The sequence below is a fragment of the Dermochelys coriacea genome, chromosome 6 (genome assembly GCF_009764565.3).
Source record: "Dermochelys coriacea isolate rDerCor1 chromosome 6, rDerCor1.pri.v4, whole genome shotgun sequence".
NCBI lineage: Eukaryota > Metazoa > Chordata > Testudines > Dermochelyidae > Dermochelys > Dermochelys coriacea.
In genome coordinates, this window is record NC_050073.1 from 24749745 (window position 1) to 24770013 (window position 20269).

Consider the following 20269-nt stretch of genomic DNA (forward strand, 5'->3'; position numbering starts at 1 on the left):
AAATTAGACAATTTGTGAAAATGGTACAAAACCATGGTTCTGTTCTAAATTCCAGAACAATATTATTTATTTTAGACAATGTATCAGGCAAAAATACAGAAGAGAAGTATGCAAGGATCATAGAGATGGCAAAGATGGCTGAGTAAGTTTAAGGAATAGTCATGTCAGGAAACAATCTGCCAAAAAGTGGTAGATTGTGGTTCAAAAGATTCCTTCTACTGAGGAACATGAAATGGCACATGGTGCCAAAAGGTATTCCATGAAAAATCACCCCTTTTGGAAACTGAGGTCCAAAGCAGCATTAGATTGCAGTAATTATGAAATCCATTAATTGCAATGGCTTTCCTCCAGATTTACCCACATATAATTGACATAGGTATCTAGCCCTGTAGTTTGATAGATATTTTTAATACTGAATACAAAACCATATGGCACCTCAATAATTATTTCAGTGCTAGTGGTAAAGGAACTTATCCATACATAAATCAACATTCCTGTCTAATTTACAGATGGGCAGAGATATAACCATGAACAACATTACTCACTACACAAGTTTGGAGCGTTGCTGTTTCTCTAGCTGGCAGGAAAACTGATGCTGTGACTCCTGAGATAGCTTCAGCTGTTGTTAGTCCACCAGAATACTCTGTGGCAGACTCATAGAATGGTTTGGTAGATAAATAGGCAAATGGAGGAACTGATGCAGCCATTGTAGCATTTGAGTGGGTTGGCATCATTAACAACAAACTCTTTGAGGGTGTGTGGACCTCACTTATAGACAGTGTTGCAAGTTTTGGAGTTTGAACAGTGGTGCCTGATGATGTGGCACTAGAAGAGGCAGTTTTTTGCTCAGAGGATGAATCTATGGTGGACAAAACTGATACACCTAGTTTAGGAGGCACAGCAGTTATATTTGTGAAATATGGAGAATGAAACATCTGTGTTGTTTTTAAGGTGGGGGTGATGAAATCTGTGACACCTGGCGTATGAAGAGACTGTGGTTGTGTAACCAGTACTGGCCCTGCAGGCTCTGCTGTTTCAGAGGTGACGGCTTTTCCTGTTTTTGAAGCAACAGAAAAATATATGGGTTTCCCTGAAAACAATGAGGTGGTGAGGGCTTCTCTTATTGCTGCTGTTTTCCCTGAAGTAGCTGATGCTGTAGTGATGTTTTGTGCTGTTACACTGCTTACTGATGAAGGTGCTAAAACTGTGGTTGCAGTCGAAGAACGTCTGGTAGCTGGTAACATTGTTCCTGCTTGGAATGTGGAACTGTAGGAAGTAGTTGAAAACGGCACTTGCTTAGACAACACCACAGTCTTCTCTGTAGCACTTTTGCCCATTGACGTGGACCCTGTTGAGATCACTGGTGTTAAAAGGGCACCTGCTAATGACTCCTTCTTCGTTGTGATGGGAGTTTCTGATGTTTCCGATAGAATAAGTGACGGAGATGTTAACTTCGATAAAGGAGATATGGCTACAGAGACTGTAGGTGTCTGACTAGAAACTAGTGGTTCAGTAACTGCTGTCTGCTTTGTGGATTCAAAACTGGAATCTGACTTTTGGGTAGGAAATGACGGAAATTCTTTTTTCATTGTAGCTACTGGTGATGAAGTTGTAATTACTTTTGATAAAAAAGAGAGGGGTCTTGTGCTGACAGTCAAATCCATTTTTTTTCTGGTTGAAGTTGGGAGTTTTGTCTGCAAAGCTGAGGCAGTTCCTGATTCGTAAGTCAGTAAGACAGCATCAGTTAAGGATGACTCTTTTTCAGTAGTCAAAAGAACTTTAGCTGGAACTACTGAGGTAGGAGATAACGTTGAAAGATCCACTGCAGATCGGGAGGTAGTTAGGAATGGGTAGAAGGTGGTGAATTCTCCTATAGATTCTGTTGTACTAACGAGACCTTTTGGATGAACAGTGGTGGTCAAAATTTCTGTTGGAGGCTGGTAAATTGTGGTACTTTTTTTGCTTGCCAAATAAGATTTGGAAGTTGAAGGAACATGTTCTATTGTCAATTTGGTAGTGAAACATGGTATAGCAGACTCCTCTCTACTTCCTACTGAAGTTGTAGCAGAGGAGGAGCAATCTTTGATTAATGATATTTGAGTTGTAGATGCTGTTTGTTTTACTGTTTCTCTGACAGTTTTAACTGTAGGCTTTGAGACTGTGGAAACTGTTTCAGTCTGTACTGGGTGCTTTGTAGTGGCTGGCTCCTTAGGTATTTTTTGTGTTATAATGTATGGGGAAACCGATGTCTCTGCCAGATACTGAGTGGTAGGGAATATGTCAGGTGACTTTGTTAATGGAGGTCTAACAGAAGTTAGCAAAGTTGACCTTTCTTTGACTGCTGTCACTTTTTTACTAGTTAATAATCTGCTGCTGAATTCAGAGTATGGGGATAATGTGGCATCAGTAATATTTAAAGTGACTTTTGCTGGCAGTTCCGCAGGTGATGGTGATGTTAATGAACTTGGTTGCTCTTCTATCGTGGATAAGGTTGAGGCTGTCAAATGGGGAGTCTTTCCTTCTGTTGAAAAGGTAGATTTTACTACTGATGTTCTTGGGTATAAAGTAATGGTCATTGTAACAGTAGCTTCAGATGATGTACTCATAGAACTAGTGGCTGTCGTTGATATCTTTTTTCTAAATGTGGATAGTGGAAGCAGAGTAGTGAAAGGTGTTAGGGAGCTTGCTGGTGATGAAGCAAATGTAGTTGGCTTTCTGGTATGTACACTAGCAATTTTTTCTGTTTGTGCTTCATCAGGATGGACAATCATCCTTGTTGTTTCAGTCTCATTAAGAAGAGTATATGGAGATTCAGTGACTAATGTTGTTTGCATTGATTCCAATTGTTTAGTTACCCATGGAATTGTAGGGACCAAATCCACAATTTCTTTTGCTAAAGCAGATGTTTTTGTTGCTGATGTCATTCTAATAGTATAGGGTGCAATGCTCATCTTTGTGGTATTTAGAAATGGAGGTGATTTGTATTCAGATGATGTTCTTTGTGAGAATGTAGTTGGCTTTGCTGATAATTCATAGGGGCCTGTTATTTTAGATGTTACTTTTGTTGTCAAAGGAGTAACTCTGGCAGTCTGAGATGAAACAGGATATTCAGTGTACAAAGTAGTCAGGGTTTCTGTCATATTTAGCACTATGAAAGGTGGATATTCAGTAGTTGATGCTGTTTGCAAAGTTTCTTTTGATTCTACTAAAGCTGGAGAAGCAGCACTTATATTGGATAGTGAAGGCCTTTTTGTAGGAAGAGTGCTGGGTTTTGTAGTTGTAGCTGAACTAGAATACAGTGAATATGGAGAAAAATATGAACTTGATGGCTTCTCCACACTTGTTGTTGCTTGTATTATTTCTTTTTTACCAGTTGTAAATAGGAAGCCAGTTATTCCTGAGGATGATGATGATGACGACATCTCTTTAGTTTGAAGAGTTGCTATCTTTGCACCATGAGTTGTGGAAAGGAATACCCCTGCAGTACCTGTCAAGTTTTGAACCATGTATTTAGAAGTTTCAGTAACTGACTGTGTTACATGTAATAATGGCAAAAATGTGGTCTTTATTTCCTCTTTGGTTAAACCAACCGTTCCTTTTGTTGCTTCGGAAGTCATTGGTGGCTTCAGTGTAAATAATGTAGTGATCAGAGGAGAAAATGAAGTTTCAGTGACATTAGCTATTGTAGGAGAAGTTTGTTTTGTACTTGGTTTTGTTCCTTCTGAAGTTCTTGTTTGATTTGCTGTTGGTGCATAAGAAGGGGTTTCCAAAGAGGGTGACATAGTGTATTTGGTGAAATATGTGGTTGTTTGTTCTGTTGCTGATACAAAGGAAGGGGCAATAGTTTTTTCTGGTTTTCGTTTTGTTTCCACTGTGGAACTTATCTTAGTGTCTATTTCTGATGTTTCCGATATTGCTGTAGTTGTGACTGGTGATTCTGTTACTCTTATTATTGATGATGTTCCAGTTAAAATAAAAGTAGAAATTGGTTTGCTTTCTGTGTCAGTGATTTTAGTCACTGCATGTGTTGTAGTTACAGTCTGAGGCTCTGTCACACTCAGTACCTTAGCAGTGATACTACTCTTTGCTTGTATACCTGTAGAGATTTCCGTAGTGGCTATAGTTGTCAATGGAAAAACATCAAGTACTGAAGGGAAGCTTATATTAGATTTTGGTGATACAGACATTGCAATAGTGCTTTTGCCAGATGATGTAGCTCCAGCTGAATATGCCGAAACATTTGGTGATATAGTTGTGGTTAAAACTGTTGTATTAGGAATAAGAACAGTTGAAAATTTAGTTTGTTCTGTGGTTGCACTCAATTGCCACTTTGAAGCATGTGTTGTTTTTGTGTCTTTTGGTGCAGGTACAAGAGATGAAGTTACTACTTTACTTAGAACTGCTGCAACTGAGACATTAAAAGCACTAGAAGTTACATGTGAAAGAGCTGGTGTTCTCATAGTGGATGGTGAAGGTCGAACATCAGCTGAAGGCTCAATGCCTAAAACCAGACAAAAATAGATGTTTGTGACTCATTATACTAGAATCATTAAGCTATTAGAGGTGGAAGGGACCCATATTAAGTCATCTAGCCCTATCTTCCCCCGCCCCTTTCTTCAGGTTTGTAATATTTTTAGAGCTTCTAAAAAAAGACGTTAGGGAAGGCATTGACTATATATTTCATGTTACTGAAAGTTTTATGGAAAAGGAACCTCTTAATTTTCTTTATAATTTGTCTTAGATTTTAGGAAAAAGAAATTTGTTTTTAACTGAAAAGCACATTAAATGATAACTTAAAATTTACGAACTTGGGCATCTAAAGTTAGATATGTAAAAACTGCATTGGGTCACTTAAGTAAGAGGTCTAATTTTCACTGATATATTGCAAGGGCTCAACATCTCTGAAAAATCAAGCCATTTATGTGGGTCCCTAAATATGGGCTTAGATGTCTAACTTTGGACCCCCATGTTTGAAAATTCTGGCTATACTACTTTTGATATCTAGTAATGCCATAAGTTAAATATCAAATTAAACATAATAAAGTGAAAATTTTTGAACATACAATCTTCAAAATACACGCATCTTTGAGTGACTTCATCCAACACCATATGGAGAGGACACATGGGAACACATCCTTCCACTCTAAAAGAGAAACACAGTATTAACTATTCAAGCAGTTGGTTATAGACAAAATATTTAATTTTAGGAAAGCAGTCTACATTTCTAAATAATCTAAGGCAGAGGACCCTGATAATGGACCTTCCTATTTCTCATCAGCTCAGGACATTTCTTCAGGATGCAGCTGACCTTGTTTCCATTCCTGCAGATCTGAGCTAACATGTGAACTATGTAAATCTCTATCTTTGGAATGAATGTTGGTCCTTCCAATGATAAAGACTTTCATTTAGAAGTGCCAGAGAGCCATTGCCCCCGGAACAAAATTTTGTTCAATAGTTTTATTAGGGACAGATGTGGTTGCTGCAATGCCATCATGAGAGGAGCAGGGCCAGAACTATTTGACATCAGCTGACTACCACATCTTTTCAATGATACTCTTAATTTAGGATACCCACTATCTTGAAAGATTACTGCCATTCAAGGACATCATTTTACTGTAGCTGCCACAATGGCTACAATTCCACTACATCCTCCTCCACTGATTTTTGATTAATTAATACGGTGCCATGGCACTGAACTATATCCAGTGTCGTATGTACTTACCATGCTATATAAATATTATTAGAATTATATACTTTTATTCTAGAAAAATGCAGATACTTACTTTGGTATATCCTGACAGTTTTGTCCCAAAGGGTTTCTGCATGTTTTGAAACAAGGGCTTGTACAGGCATCATAACGCCACTCACATGTAGAATGCTCTGGAAACTTAAATTTGGAATCTGGAAGAATACATGATTTATTATACAGAGACATATATACACAATAATATGCATATGCACACATATATATTATTTACATATATACATTATACACACACATACACACACACGTACACACTCTATAGCGGACACACTTAAAAGGTTCATTTTGGTTTTTGAAATATTACTATTTCTATTGCTTATATTTAAAATGGGGGATATCTTTGAAACTTTTATTATCTCTGAAACTGGAATGCACATTAAGTGTACCCACTGTATATTAACATGCAGAGTAATGCATATGCAAACTGTTCTACACTATGCAGTAGAAAATGTGACATTGTATACTAGTTGATATATCTATTTTCTAGTGCATACTAAAACAATCTGAAGACAGAAAGTACAGCAAGAATTAACAGACAATTCAGAAATATTTTTAAAACAATCTCCATAAAAGAATAAACTATATAACTTTTCTGATAACTCTGGCTGAACTGTTGTGAATTTTCAGTGGGGAAACAACATGAAACCAGTGTGAGTAATGTTGATTCAGTAGGATCATTACTATGGAACACTTACAGGAACATGCTACTTTATTTAATGTGCTACATTAATGATATTTTTAAAAGAGATTGCATCAGAAAGAGTGGTTTATTTGGTGTGCAAAATTAGGCAATACAAGGAGACTTTCCAGAAAGTTTGTACAGTGTAACTGCTTTTACTTTAGAGGAAAAATGAAACACCATTTCAAACAAGCAAACAATAAGAAATCATTACATTTAAAAAATACATTCTTAATGGTTGATCTTTTCAGAAACAGCAAAAGGCCAACATTTTAAAAGAGGACCATAACTGAATCAGAGAATAGTTTTCAGACTCAAATTATATGTGCCCCTTAATGTCAGAAGCAACTGAGATATATGCAGGAGTATAGTATAGATTTCTCTTATTTATCATGACGAAGCACCACTCCAAGTCTTGCAAAACTACAATCATAGTTCACGTCACTTTAAAAAAGAGTGTCCTGTTAAATGACATTGATACTACAGTGAATTTAAAAATTACCTTCATCACCTACACGGCATCTTTGTGGAATAGTGTTTATTAAAAGGTATTAAAATCATAAAATTGAAATACAAAAGAAGTTAGGGAAAGTGTGAAATTCTTGTGCATGGGCCAGAGAAGAAAATTGTGAACTAGTCATTAATAAGTAGTATCTTCATGATTTTATTAAATAATGATGCCATTTCATAGAGGAAGTGTTAAGAAGAAAACAAAGTGACCTACATCTCAGAGGGAGTATAAACCAGCAATTTCACATTAGCTGTGTGTGTGTGCACACATGCACACAAGGATAATTGAAGGCCAGTGCTTAATTTGTGCCAGGGCTTTCCAGGGCTGAGCCCCAGCACCTCTAAGGTTGGCAGTTCATAGCCCGGCACCTCTGGATTTGCTGCAACAGTTATGAAAATAAAAAAATTGCTTGAGCCCCAGCATCTCCTTCATTACAAACTTAGCACTGCTGAAAGTTCTCCTTTGCGCTAGCCTGATCCTGTGGTATCTGTTTGACAGTCCCTCTGTGCCATGTTAGATGAGCCCCAGGGCTTCTCAAAGTTTTGCTAGACTTCAACAACTGTAAGGAACCACAAATGTATCCAGGGGTCAGCATATCATTCTGGTGTCCTAGTCCAAGCCCCTTTTCTCTGGTTGCACTGGCAGTGGGAGCAAGGAAAGAGTGCATTATATGAGCCCCTCTGTTGTCCCTATGCAATAAAAGGGTCACTCTTACACTGGTGCAATCCTTCCTTAGCAGGTTAAATTGGACACCAGGCCAGATTATGCCACCTGGGCAACCTATTGCAAAGCAGCTGCACTACACAGAACGTTTGTGTTAGTGATTGGGGAGCAACATTTATTAGTTGAAAATATGTTTCACTACCATGTATGATTATATTTTAGGGTGATATTTAGGACTTCTACCCTGAAAAAGCTCCCATTGATCTTAGCTTCAGTGAGGAGTAAAGTATCAGGCTCTTTAATTCACTTCTATTTTACACTTGTTTAGAGACATGCGATTCTTTTCCAAAAGACTTCAGAATTTTTTTCTCTCTTCAGCCTAGGTACATCTGCACTTATGAGTAGTTGTTATACTATTACTAGTAATACAAGTCCCCTCTTGCTTGATAAAAATAATAATGCTCATCGATCAGAAGAGATTGTGTAAATAAAGTTCTAATATCTTCCCCATTTTCTTTACTAAAAGAGTGTACCTGTTACCATCTAGTGTTATCCTCTAACAATGCCAGTCTGTATAATATCCCTGAATTGTTATTTCTATGAGAAACACTGGTTTTATTGTAGTAGCAAGTGAATTTACTAAGTTACATTTGCTATAAATTATTAAGCATATGTATCCTGTTCCTGTGGGAGAATCTGCAGATGCTTAAATCTGATAAAGATGGGAGGAGGGAATACTTTACATACAATCTTCACTAATGTGTAGGTTTTTTATATTCTGTGTAACAGAGTTGATATGCAGGCAGGAGCCATGAGGTGGACGGAAACATGGCATACGGACACAACAGATATGGATAATCTGAGGAGATCATAGAGGATTATTTGTGCATGTATAGAAGGTCTCTCTGAAGTTTTATTTCTTGCTTTTTCGGAAATGTCATGCACTTGGAATAACCTGCCCTTCAATCCATTTCCCTCCAAATAAAGTAAATGAGAAGAAATCAAAAGAATTGATATTTGAATTTTTCACCATCTTTTTCTTTACTGTTAACAGGCTTACATTTCCATTGTTAGAATGTGTACAATACAATAGATGGTCCTAATCCTGCAAAGAGGCTCCATGTGGACTCCATAATCTGCCAGTGTGATTCTTTATACAAGACCTGGGCCACTGTAACCGTCTTTCATCCAAGCACAAGAGTTATACGTGTTACATTCAAAATTAGATAAAAACCAAACAGATTGGGTCTGATGAGCACCTACATATTCCAGTAACTTCAAACAGAGTTGCAAGCATTCAACACTTCTGAAAAATCAAGCCCAAAGTTCTTTAGAAAGCATATATTTCTGACCAAGTAATGTATGGGTTTCATAGCTGTGTAGTAAACCCAATGTCCCAGGTTCATAATCGTGATTACTATATAACTAGGCTTGGCAGAATTCAATTTTTATTATTTTATAATTTTGACAGATAATATAGATGTTTATTGTAAGCAATATTTTAAAATGTTTATGTATTTAAATGTTCACAGTTGCAGGAAATTATGGAAGGGGTGTGTGTCAGACAATAATTATTTAATGACAGTAGATGTTGAGATCCAAACAGTTAAAACTTTATACCATTAAAACACAAATTGTCAACATCAACATGTCAAAATATACAAAGTAAATATCCTTAAAACAAACTCTAATAAGTTCTCAAGCAGCATGTTTCTTACTTTGCCTATGTGTTAATTTCAATTATTATCAATGGAAATATTTTCCATTGGTTTGTGTGTACAGTGAAATCCATATTTATGGACATTTACCAATAAAAATCTAATTCTTCCAAGCTTATATATAACCCAGACATGCTCACATAAAAAAAACGCATCCTAACTGAATTCCCTGAACGTTTTACATAATATAAAGCCCTGAATTATATCCCACCAATCTTAGCAAAAGACATATCAACATACTAAGCAACTCAACCAAAAAAAAGATGTTATTTCCTGTTTTAAGATATTCATGAGCAAAGTAGGGCCTCAGCAGAAGTGACAATGAAGAGAGGTAGACAGACAAAGCATGTGCTTGAAATATTCTATTAAAACAGTAACCATAACTGGAGAAAATATCTTAAATATTCCCTTATTTCCTGTTTCCCAGAATAAATATTTACTTATTTTTGCCTGTGTTTCTGCACTTTATAATTCCAGAAGGGGACAGAAATTGGAGCTCTTCTGAAATTATTAGATGCTCTAGATCAGTGGTTCCCTAAGGCCTGTGAGCAAGTTTCAGGGGGTCCGCCACGCAGGGCCGGCATTAGACTTGCTGGGGCCCCGGGCAGAAAGCCAAAGCCTCACTGCATGGGGCTGAAGCCCAGGGCCCTGAGGCCTGCCACTTGGGGCTGAAGCTAAAGCTGAGCTGAAGCTGAGCAACTTAGCTTCAAGGGGCCCATGTGACATGGAGCCCAGAGCAACAGCCCTGCTTGTTACCCCCTAACACTGGCCCAGGTTTTTATATGCAGAAACATAGTTGTTGTGGCACAAGTAGGTCGTGGAGTTTTTATAGCATGTTGGGGGGAGCTTCAGAAAGAAAAAGGTTGAGAACTCCTGCTCTAGATGACTATGAGCATTTATTTACCCACATTTTGCAGTACTTTATTCTCAAATCACTCACAAGAACACTTTATAACACTAAAGAGACAAGTCGGGGGAAAGATAACACGCATGCTTTTCTCCTTACTAGCTTTAAGTTAAGCATTTAGTTGAGAAATCTGTGCAAACATACCTTTATATCATACATCTCACCCTTCAATTCAACCACTCTGGAACCTACCATCAAAATAATGGATTCCCTTTTAAAATACAATGTAAGAGTAAGATTGAATGTTGGGTTCTCATGAAAGACTCCAGAGGAGGCAAGTTTACAGATAATCATGGGGTGGGGAAGATAAAGTAAGGCAGGTCCACACAGCCAAAGCAGGTGACCAGCACACAGCACCGATGAAGTGAGCTGTAGCTCACGAAAGCTTATACTCTAATAAATTTGTTAGTCTCTAAGGTGCCACAAGTACTCCTTTTCTTTTTGCGAATACAGACTAACACGGCTGCTACTCTGAAATATTCCAGTAGAATCCTTTCTAATCAGACTACCTGACCCCTTTTAACAACAAAGTTCCAAGCTTTGTACATGTTCTAGTATAATGAAACCATACAGTTTATTTCCCCAGACCCAGTCATCTCTACCTTTAGGCTGATTTTAGACTCTTAGGAAAGTACTTCCTCCCTTTCCCCAAGCAAAGAGACAGACATATAAAGGGACATATAAAGAAAAGAGACATATAAAGAGATAATTATTACATTTTCAAAGTATTGCATGCTGTCTCTATGTGTAAAATCTGGAGAACTGAGTACTTGAGGGAATGTGCCAAGTGCGTCATATGCACAACATTTTCAAACAGGATCTAGTAATACAGCAGTGCATGTCCATGACTTCTGTTCTCCATTTCTCCAAAAACATGGGTAGGTAGTCGATGAAGTTATGAATGTTGCTGAGTAAACAATTAGCAAAGAAAAATGGTATGGCCACTAGAGATCTTCCATTCCAGTCAGGGAATTTCAGACAAATGAGAATGTCAAACACAGCAAAGTTGGATTTTCATAAGTGTGTAAATTACAAAAGGAATGCATCTAATCACTTATATGAGCTACTAAAATGCCTCCAGAGGGATGTTTTAGAAGAAGGATATACCTTCCAGTGATCAGAAAGCAATATTATAGTTATCCCGTGGGAGAAAACTAGATTAACCCAAAAAGCTGTATGAGAGTAGAGTACCGAAGGAGATTATGTACATTGAAAAATGATGGGAAAATACACACACAGTTGGGCCAGATTGTGACTAGCACTTGTGCAGAAGTGTTGAGGGGGAGCATGTATCTATCTACGTTCTTGTACTGGGTCCTAACAATGTAATATGTGAGCCTTCCCCCTTAATTATGCACACCAGAGAAAGGCCAGTCATAACTGCAGTCCTGTGCACACATTAATAGGGGACAAGTCTTTTCCCACCTATAACATAATCCATATAATGGGCCAGTCACACCAGGGGAAAGCAGGGTACGTCATCCTAATGGATGGTGCAGCCTGTGCATCCCTTGTCCCCTGCACACCCTGAAGCTCAGAGAAGAATTAGAACTCCCTGAGGCTCTAGCCTTCCTGGGCTCCAGCTGGGGTGGTATGAATTCATCACTTCCCTTATTCATTGTAATATCATCAAATGTGACTCCTACCTGTCCAATGCGTTAACCCACATATCCAGATCAAACGACTTCTAAATATAACATCGCTTCAGCCAATTTGTGTCATCAGCTACAAGTCATATTTTAGGAACCCTTGTGCCTTAAGATTCATTAGCACTAGGGCTGTTGATTAATCATGCTTAACTCATGCGATTAACTCAAAAAAATTAATCGTGATTAAAAAAAGTAATTGTGATTAATCGCACTGTTAAACAATAGAATACCAATTGAAATTTATTAAATATTTTGAATGGTTTTCTACATTTTGAAATATAATGATTTCAATTAAATCACAGAACACAAAGTGTACAGTACTCACTTTATATTATTTTTATTACAAATATTTGCACTGTAAAAATGATAAGAGAAATAGTTTTCAGTTCTCCTCATACAAGTACTGTAGTGCAATCTTTTTAACATGAAAGCACAACTTACAAATGTAGATATTTTTTGTTACATAACTGCACTCAAAAACAAAACAATGTAAAACTTTAGAGCCTACAAGTCGACTCAGTCCTATTTCTCGTTCAGCCAATCACTCAGACAAACAAGTTTGTTTACATTTATGGGAGATAATGCTTCCCAATTCTTATTTACAATGTCACCTGAAAGTAAGAACAGACATTCGCATGGCACTTTTGTAGCTGGCATTGCAAGGTATCTACGTGCCAGATATGCTAAACATTCGTATGCCCCTTCATGGTTTGGCCACCATTCCAGAGGATGACCCTCGTTAAAAAAATAATACATTAATTAAATTTGTGACTGAACTCCTTGGGGGAGAATTGTATGTCCCTTCCTCTGTGTTTTACCCACATTCTGCCATATATTTCATGTTATAATAGTCTCGGGTGATGACCCAGGATGTTGTTCATTTTAAGAACACTTTCACTGCAGATTTGACAAAACGCAAAGACGGTACCAATGTGAGATTTCTAAAGATAGCTACAGCACTCGACCCAAGATTTAAGAATCTGAAGTGCCTTCCAAAATCTGAGAGGGATGAGGTGTGAAGCATGCTTTCAGAAGTCTTAAAAGAGCAACACTACAATGCGGAAACTACAGAACCCAAACCACCAAAAAAGAAAATCAGCCTTCTGTTGGTGACATCTGACTCATATGATGAAAATGAACATGTGATGGTCTGCATTGCTTTGGATTGTTATCGAGCAGAACATGTATGTATTCCTCTGGAATGGTGGTTGAAGCATGAAGGGACATATGAATCTTTAGCACATCTGATACAAATATCTTGCAACGCCGGCTAAAACAGCACCATGCAAATTTAGGGGACATTGTAAACAAGAAGTGGGCAGCATTATCTCCAGCAAATGTAAACAAACTTGTTTGTCTGAGCAACTGGCTGAACAAGAAGTAGGACTGAGTGAACTTGTAGGCGCTAAAGTTTTATATTGTTTTATTTTTGAATGCAGTTATTTTTTGTACATAACTCTACCTTTGTAAGTCCAGCTTTCATGATAAACAGATTGCACTACAGTACTTGTATTAAGTGAATTGAAAAATACTATTTCTTTTATTTTTACAGTGCAAATATTTATAATAAAAAATAAATATAAAGTGAGCACTGTACACTTTGTATTCTCTGTTGCAATTGAAATCAATATATTTGAAAATGTGAAAAACATCCAAAATATTTATATAAATGGTATTCTATTATTATTTAGCATCGTGATTAATCGTGATAAATTTTTTTAATTGCGTGATTAATCATGATTAATTTTTTTAATCGCTTGACAGCCTTAATCACCATTAGTAGCACCATTAATCTACAAACTGATGACCAGAACCTAGAGCAGACTGGTGGAGTCCTTCCATCCAGTGCAGCACAGAGCACCTTGAGTTACCACCGACTGCAACAGAAAATCAGCGCATTCTATGAGATGCTCAGCAGCACCTCACAAGATAAAAGCACACAGACAATGAGCCAACCTACTATATCCACATCCTGTATGTTACCACAGGATTAATCCATGGTGTGCTTGAGCCAGCATGGAACTGTGTTAAGTGTTTCTCAGTTGTAAGTCACATATGGCCAATTACATTTCTACTTTTATTAATTTATTATTAATTATTATTATTATTATTTGGAGTGTCTAGAGGCCCCAAATCAGATTAAGTATCCATTATGCTAGGCACCTTACAAACACAGTAAAAGACAGTCCCCACCCCAAAGAGTTTCCAGTCTAAATAAACCAAACTTGGGAGGGGAAACAGGCATAGAGAGGTGAAGTGACTTGCCTGAGGTCACCCAGTAGAACTCAGGTCTCCTGACTCCTAATCCAGTGCCATCTTCACTCAACCACTCTGCCTCTCTTCACTTTGCCACTGCTCTCTACAGCTTATGAACAGTAATATGGATAAGGATTAAAGAACACCAGGAAAAAAATCAATAAAGTCACTTATACACCCATTTCTGCAGCCTGGTACAGATGCTTTTCTCACTCTCCTATATCAATTATAGAAATTAAATTCCACAGTGGACCTAAACTTTTATTGTCACTTATAGTTACTGTTCCCCCATAACAGAAAATGTAACTTCTTTATATGTACCTCTGAAACTGTGTATTTCATCTGTGTCACGGTACCAGCACCTTATGTTGCCATATGACACTAACCAGCCATTTCCATGTCATGCTTCCCATGTTTACAGTGCTTACAGTGTGCCTCTAATATTCAGCAGTTTATTGTATTTGGGGTGATATTGCAGTTCACTCACAACAAAGTAGTGACATTCAGTTTACTGACAATGAGTTAAGCTTTTTACATCAGAATTTTTATGTTTCTCTATCAAGGATTTGTCATGGCATTTGAAGGAAACCACATATCTTCTGATGAAGTCTGTCATAATTTGCTTTCTATCCAGTGAAATGATATATCCTTAACAGAATAAGGAGTTATTCTCTGGATGACAATCATTCCAGTTTACATGCCAACTAAACCCATGTTTCTACTACCTGAGGAAGAGCTGAGCACCTTAGTACATCAGTCACAGCTGATGAACGTGTTAGTACAGAAATTTCTAATGTGAATCAGGACATATACTTTGCAATATATATAAAGATATTTTATCAAACACCATATTTAGCTCCGTCATAGCTGTTTCGATATTGGAGAAATACTGTGATCTCTATATACTAGGCCCTAGGTTTTAACATATTAATTCCTTTCTTCCTGACTTCTGAAATTAATTCTTTGATAATAAGTATCTTATCATTTTTTGATATTCGGACCTAGGGAATAAATAATGATGCTGGGATCCTGGTTCTCCTGAGTCCTAATCCTATCACTGATGCACTTTGATGATCTCTTGAGTCACTTAGACCCACATTTTTCAGTGTTCACTAATTTTGAGTATCCAGCTTAAGTCAAGTAGAGACTAATATTCAGAGGTGCTGTGGAACCAACATTCTCATTGGCTTCACCCAGAATTTGGGGTGCGCCACACTTCTTAAAATCAGGCCCTAGGTGTACAGTACTGGGCACCCAAAAACTGAAACACTCAAAATAGGTGTCCTCTCTTGAAAATTTGACCCCAGTCTCTGGGCCGCTATTTCCCATTCGAAACAGGGATAATAATATTAATTTACCTACCTCATAGAGGGCATTGAAATAATTAGGGAGGGGAGGCAGCACACAGGACTGACTGAAAGTCAGACCAAACCTGGATCTAAATGTGCGATTTCACATCCAAATGTATTACACAAATCACAGATACAAAAGTAAGCTGGGCTCTAGGACTTAAGTGCTGCAGTGGGAGTTGAGGGTGCTCAATACATGGAAGGATCAGCTTGCCTACAGCAATTCAGCTATATGCCTGCTCTCCTGGTCTGCTTCTATTACAATTTTTCTGTTGCACACATAAGAAGGTAAAATATAGTCAGAATTTGTCAGCAAGTGACGACGCTGTACAACTTTATAAATATGCATCTAATGCATAGTTTCGCTTCTCAGGGAAGCCCATATCTGATGTAAATGCACTCACATGCATCTACAGCATTTCCTTGCTTTGCTAAACACTGGCTTGGCCTAAGCAAAATCCAAATCCAAAAAGCCCACAAAGTGCAAAAGTACATAGGAAAGGGTACAGAGAATCAGGCAGCATCTGAAAAAAACTTAACAGGCAGGCAGGAAGACTGGAGGAATATTGGAAGTAGTGGGAAGCAGCCAGAAAACTTCACAGGAGGCACATGCCTAATTGTTTTAATGATTAATTATTTTCTCATTAGTCTAGGACTCACTGCTTCACATCCATGCCCCTCTTTTCATATGTGTAGATAATGCCTTCACTTTGTTTTCAGGTTTTCAAACTCTTTCCTTATTTCTTTTGCTTTAGATTTTCCACTGTGAAAGGATACAATTTGCTACTACTGGTTTTCATTTTCTTCTCAGAATCCAGGCAGTGCTAGTCACAACTATCAATTTATAACAGCAGCTCAACACTGCTCCACCACTTAGATTGGCTAGCTCCTCAGATACATGCTTAGGAGCATGAAACTTTATCTACCCACTCACATGCAAGCACCAAAAACCTCTGCTCATGTGCTTTAAATTCCTGCACTGAAGCATGTAGGCAAATAATACTGGCAGAATGAACTGCTTGCCCAGTCAAAATATAATCAAAACCGAAACATAGTTATCTAGCTCTCAGGTATAATTGCCTTAGCTACCTCACAGCGGGCGATGTGATTTTTGAGGCATATACCGTTGCTATCACAACAGATTAATCTCTTCTTGCTTATTCATACAAATACAGGAGGTCAAATGCCCATTTGTGATATAAATTGCAGAAGGTTCTGATGCCACTGTGAAAACAGCTTAATACTGATAGATGCTGAGAACCTGTAGTTCTCACTGGTTTACTTGGGATTTGCAGGTACACAGTAGTTCCTCAGCATCAGGCCCAGAATAATGATCACTTGGACTTAAACAAAACAGAAGAGCTCAGTGTAAATTCAAGAGCACCTCATTATAACTAAAAAAAGGATATTTAAAAGTATCTTCCATTGTTGTGGGACACTGAGTATGTTTCCCAGACCTGAAGAAGAGCTCTGTGTAAGCACAAAAGCTTGCCTCTTTCACCAACAGAAGTTAGTCCAATAAAAGATAATACTTCACCCATCTTGTCTCTCAGAGGGAAACAGACAAAGATAAATGAAGTGAAAACTGATTATCAAAATGTACATACAGTCTGACTAAACATAAAAGATGCTTTTATCAAAAAAAGTAATTCTATATCTTAAAAATCAATTTAATTTTAATTGTACCATACTTTCTTGGTGTATAAGATACAATCATTAACATTAACTAAGAAAGATCCAGTTCTTGTCTCAAACAGGAATACACACAACCCTTATTGACTACATTCCATGCGTATGTCTGAGTAGTTACTCAAATTATTATTTGCAAAAATAGCAAACTGTTATCAAAGTGAAGACTTATGCACTCGGCAAAAGTCTAGCACTCAGTTCTTCTGAATTCTATTCTGGAATTTCCTTGTGAGCTTAGACAAGTCACTTAAATTCTCTGTGCCTCAGTTCCCTCATCAGTAAAATGAGAATATTCTTGCTTTCCTCACAGAAGTGTTAAATAGTTAAACACCTAAATTAGTAAAATGTGTTAAGATACTCAGATGAAAAGCTATTTGTAAGAAATTGCAGTGTCTTATTAAGAACAAAAGTTTGCAGAACACAATAGATATATCTATGAAAAGATTGTGAGTTCCTCACATTTATTTATTATTCAAAAGATTCAAATGTATTATTCTATGGATTGATTGCTATTATTTGACATTTGATCTGTGCACTTAGATGTGATTTGTCAGGTAAATCTCAAAGATTTCTTTCTTTTACTCAATTGGATGAGCATGCATCCACTGCTAGGGCAAATTCTGGCACATGCAAATTTAAAATTTGTTTTCCTGTGAACACGTGTGCACAGAATATTAAAATTCAATGAACAATATGACCACTCAAACATTTGCAGGAACAGGAGCAGCAGACAAACACGAGCATGGTTGAAGCAACTTCATTTAAAAATTCATGTGGTCATTTGTGAAAAATGTATTGCAGTATTCCAACACATCTGTTTAATTTATATCTAATGCATTTCAATACTACAGTATTTATTACTATGAAACTAGAAAGAGTGACTCTTCAGCAGACTTCAGACAAATATGTATGTGTCTATTGCTGTGGCAATTGGGTCATTACAAATTCTTCCTTCTGAATGCGCGTCATAGAACATGAAGAGGACTCATGAAGAGTTTTCTGGCCAAGGGATTTAGAGGGCCTATTATTCTCCTCCCAGTATTTACCCTCTGGTTCCTCAGGAATAGCAGTTCCCAGTTGGAAAGTTTCTGATCTAATATGCAAAGCATTTAGAATAGTCAGCAGGAAACTCAATCTGCCTTTGCCTCTGCACTCTGGAACCGGTGTAACTTTTCCATTAACTTAAACAAATGCGGCTGTATTTTTAGACCATGTAATTACCCTACATCAGCAGACTGAGCCCTGTGAAAGTACGCTGGAGAAAGATTCGAGCTCTATGTTTCTCTGCTTATAAAACTCTGAAACCCGAACCTTCGGATGTGGTGATTAATGAAATGCCTCTTGATCATTTGATCTGATCCCACTTGCTGAGGTAAATTGTTTCAGTTTTCCATGAGCATAGATAGGATTTTTTGGCATAATGATGGGAGGGCAAAGACTTCACACTTGAAAAGACATACCACTCTGAGTTAATGCATGACCACTGAGAATTGTAGCACTTTTTAACTTTCTCCATTCCCCCCCCCCAAAGATAAAAGACCAAGGAAACATTTTTGTTATGTCCAAAAAAAAGGTCTTTGCTTGAGATGTTTTACGAAAGTTCTGGTAATAGCATTAGCGCCAAATACTCTGCCATTCAAAACTTCAGCAGCTCAGTGATTAAAGGCATTTGTCAGGAGGCAACAGGCATTTGGCAATGACAAAATCTGTCATTTTTCATGAAGTTGGAGTGTGCCAGTCAACAGCTGCATTAGGCTGTCATCATAATGCACCGCAAAACATGGGCAGATTCACAGTGCCACCATTAACACTTTAATTCAATGTTTTGATAACAGGGTGCTCCATAAGGCATACAGTTGGTCTCTTCTGTCATATAAGTGAGTGCCTGTTTCAGATTTGTCTGTGCCTAACACTAGACATTTATCATGGTAACTGTACTACATTGCCAAATGATGCCTCATTTGTTGCAATATTTCATTTTCCTCTTTTACTTGCAAAAGCTATTTCAAAAACAGAATATGAAGGATGGATATATCACATATTTGCACTGCAGGGATATCTGTGAACGTAAGTTCACAGCAGCAGTGAATTTAAAATTATAGCATAAAAAATTATGAGCCATTTAAAATTATAGCATAAAAATCCTTACCATATAAAAAATAATGTACATTTTATAATGACTTTAGAGTACCACACAAGCCATCACGTTGAGGAAGCAGTTATTGCCACTGAGGTCCATAAAGAATTTTTGGATTAAACATATTCAAAGTAACTGATTTGGATCAAGGAAAGTTGATGCTGAAGTAAATGTTACTTCATGAACTCACTGCTTTATTTTATTTTGCAGGCCAATATAGCTTCTTATATCTGGGTAAGTTGTTAGAAGGTCCCCTGTATGTAATAGCAACTTCCAAGTATTTAAAAACAGTTAACAACAATAATGATCTTTCTTTCCCTTCCAAGTCTATAGGAGAAATAGGTAGATTAGTTTATAGGGTTTTTTGTTTGTTTTTTATCAGTTCTAGTGGGAGTAATTTCCATAGTCTAGATCCAGCTCCTAAAGTCTCATGTCTCTTGTATTCATGGTTGCTACTATTCAAGAGTTCCATTCTTCCATTACAATATAGATGTAATGGGAGGTCATGATCACAGAAGAAGAGGTGATCTCTCAGGTAGCTAGGGCCAGTTCCATGGAAAGCTTTGAATATCAGAGCAGAGACCTGAAACTGGATTCTGTTCAGTGGGGAGCTGGTGCAGAAAGCACAGCACCAGGTGCATGTGCTCACAGAAACCTGTATTGCTGAGAAGACAGGCAACTGTATTTCATACTCGCTGAAGCTTTTTTCAGGGTGTGTGGCTGAAAGGACTTTGTGACTTTGACTAATCAGTTTGTAAATTAAGTCTGATTAAGGAAGTTATTAGTTACTAGTGTAAAGTGAACCATATTTTCAAAATAAAAACCAGGACACTGATAGCTCCAACCACAGAGAAAAGAAGTGGGGGTTGGTTGGTGGGGAGGAGTGTAGCAACTACAGGAAGCAGAATTATATTTCACATAAAAAAGGCAGAATCAAGAGACAAGCA

The 20269-nt window shown here is 37.5% G+C and overlaps 1 protein-coding gene across 2 annotated transcripts in view; it reads right to left on the reverse strand.

The window, feature by feature from the left end:
- The window catches only part of OTOG (otogelin), a 173636-nt gene that overhangs the window by 44006 nt on the left and 109361 nt on the right, over window positions 1-20269 (reverse strand). For both annotated transcript variants that reach the window (XM_038405412.2, XM_038405411.2), the window contains exons 34-36: window positions 5784-5901; window positions 5064-5143; window positions 546-4501 (exon numbers count right to left, since the gene is read on the reverse strand). In XM_038405412.2, coding sequence (XP_038261340.1) covers window positions 546-4501; window positions 5064-5143; window positions 5784-5901 — 4154 coding nt within the window. The remainder of the gene's footprint in view (window positions 1-545; window positions 4502-5063; window positions 5144-5783; window positions 5902-20269) is intronic.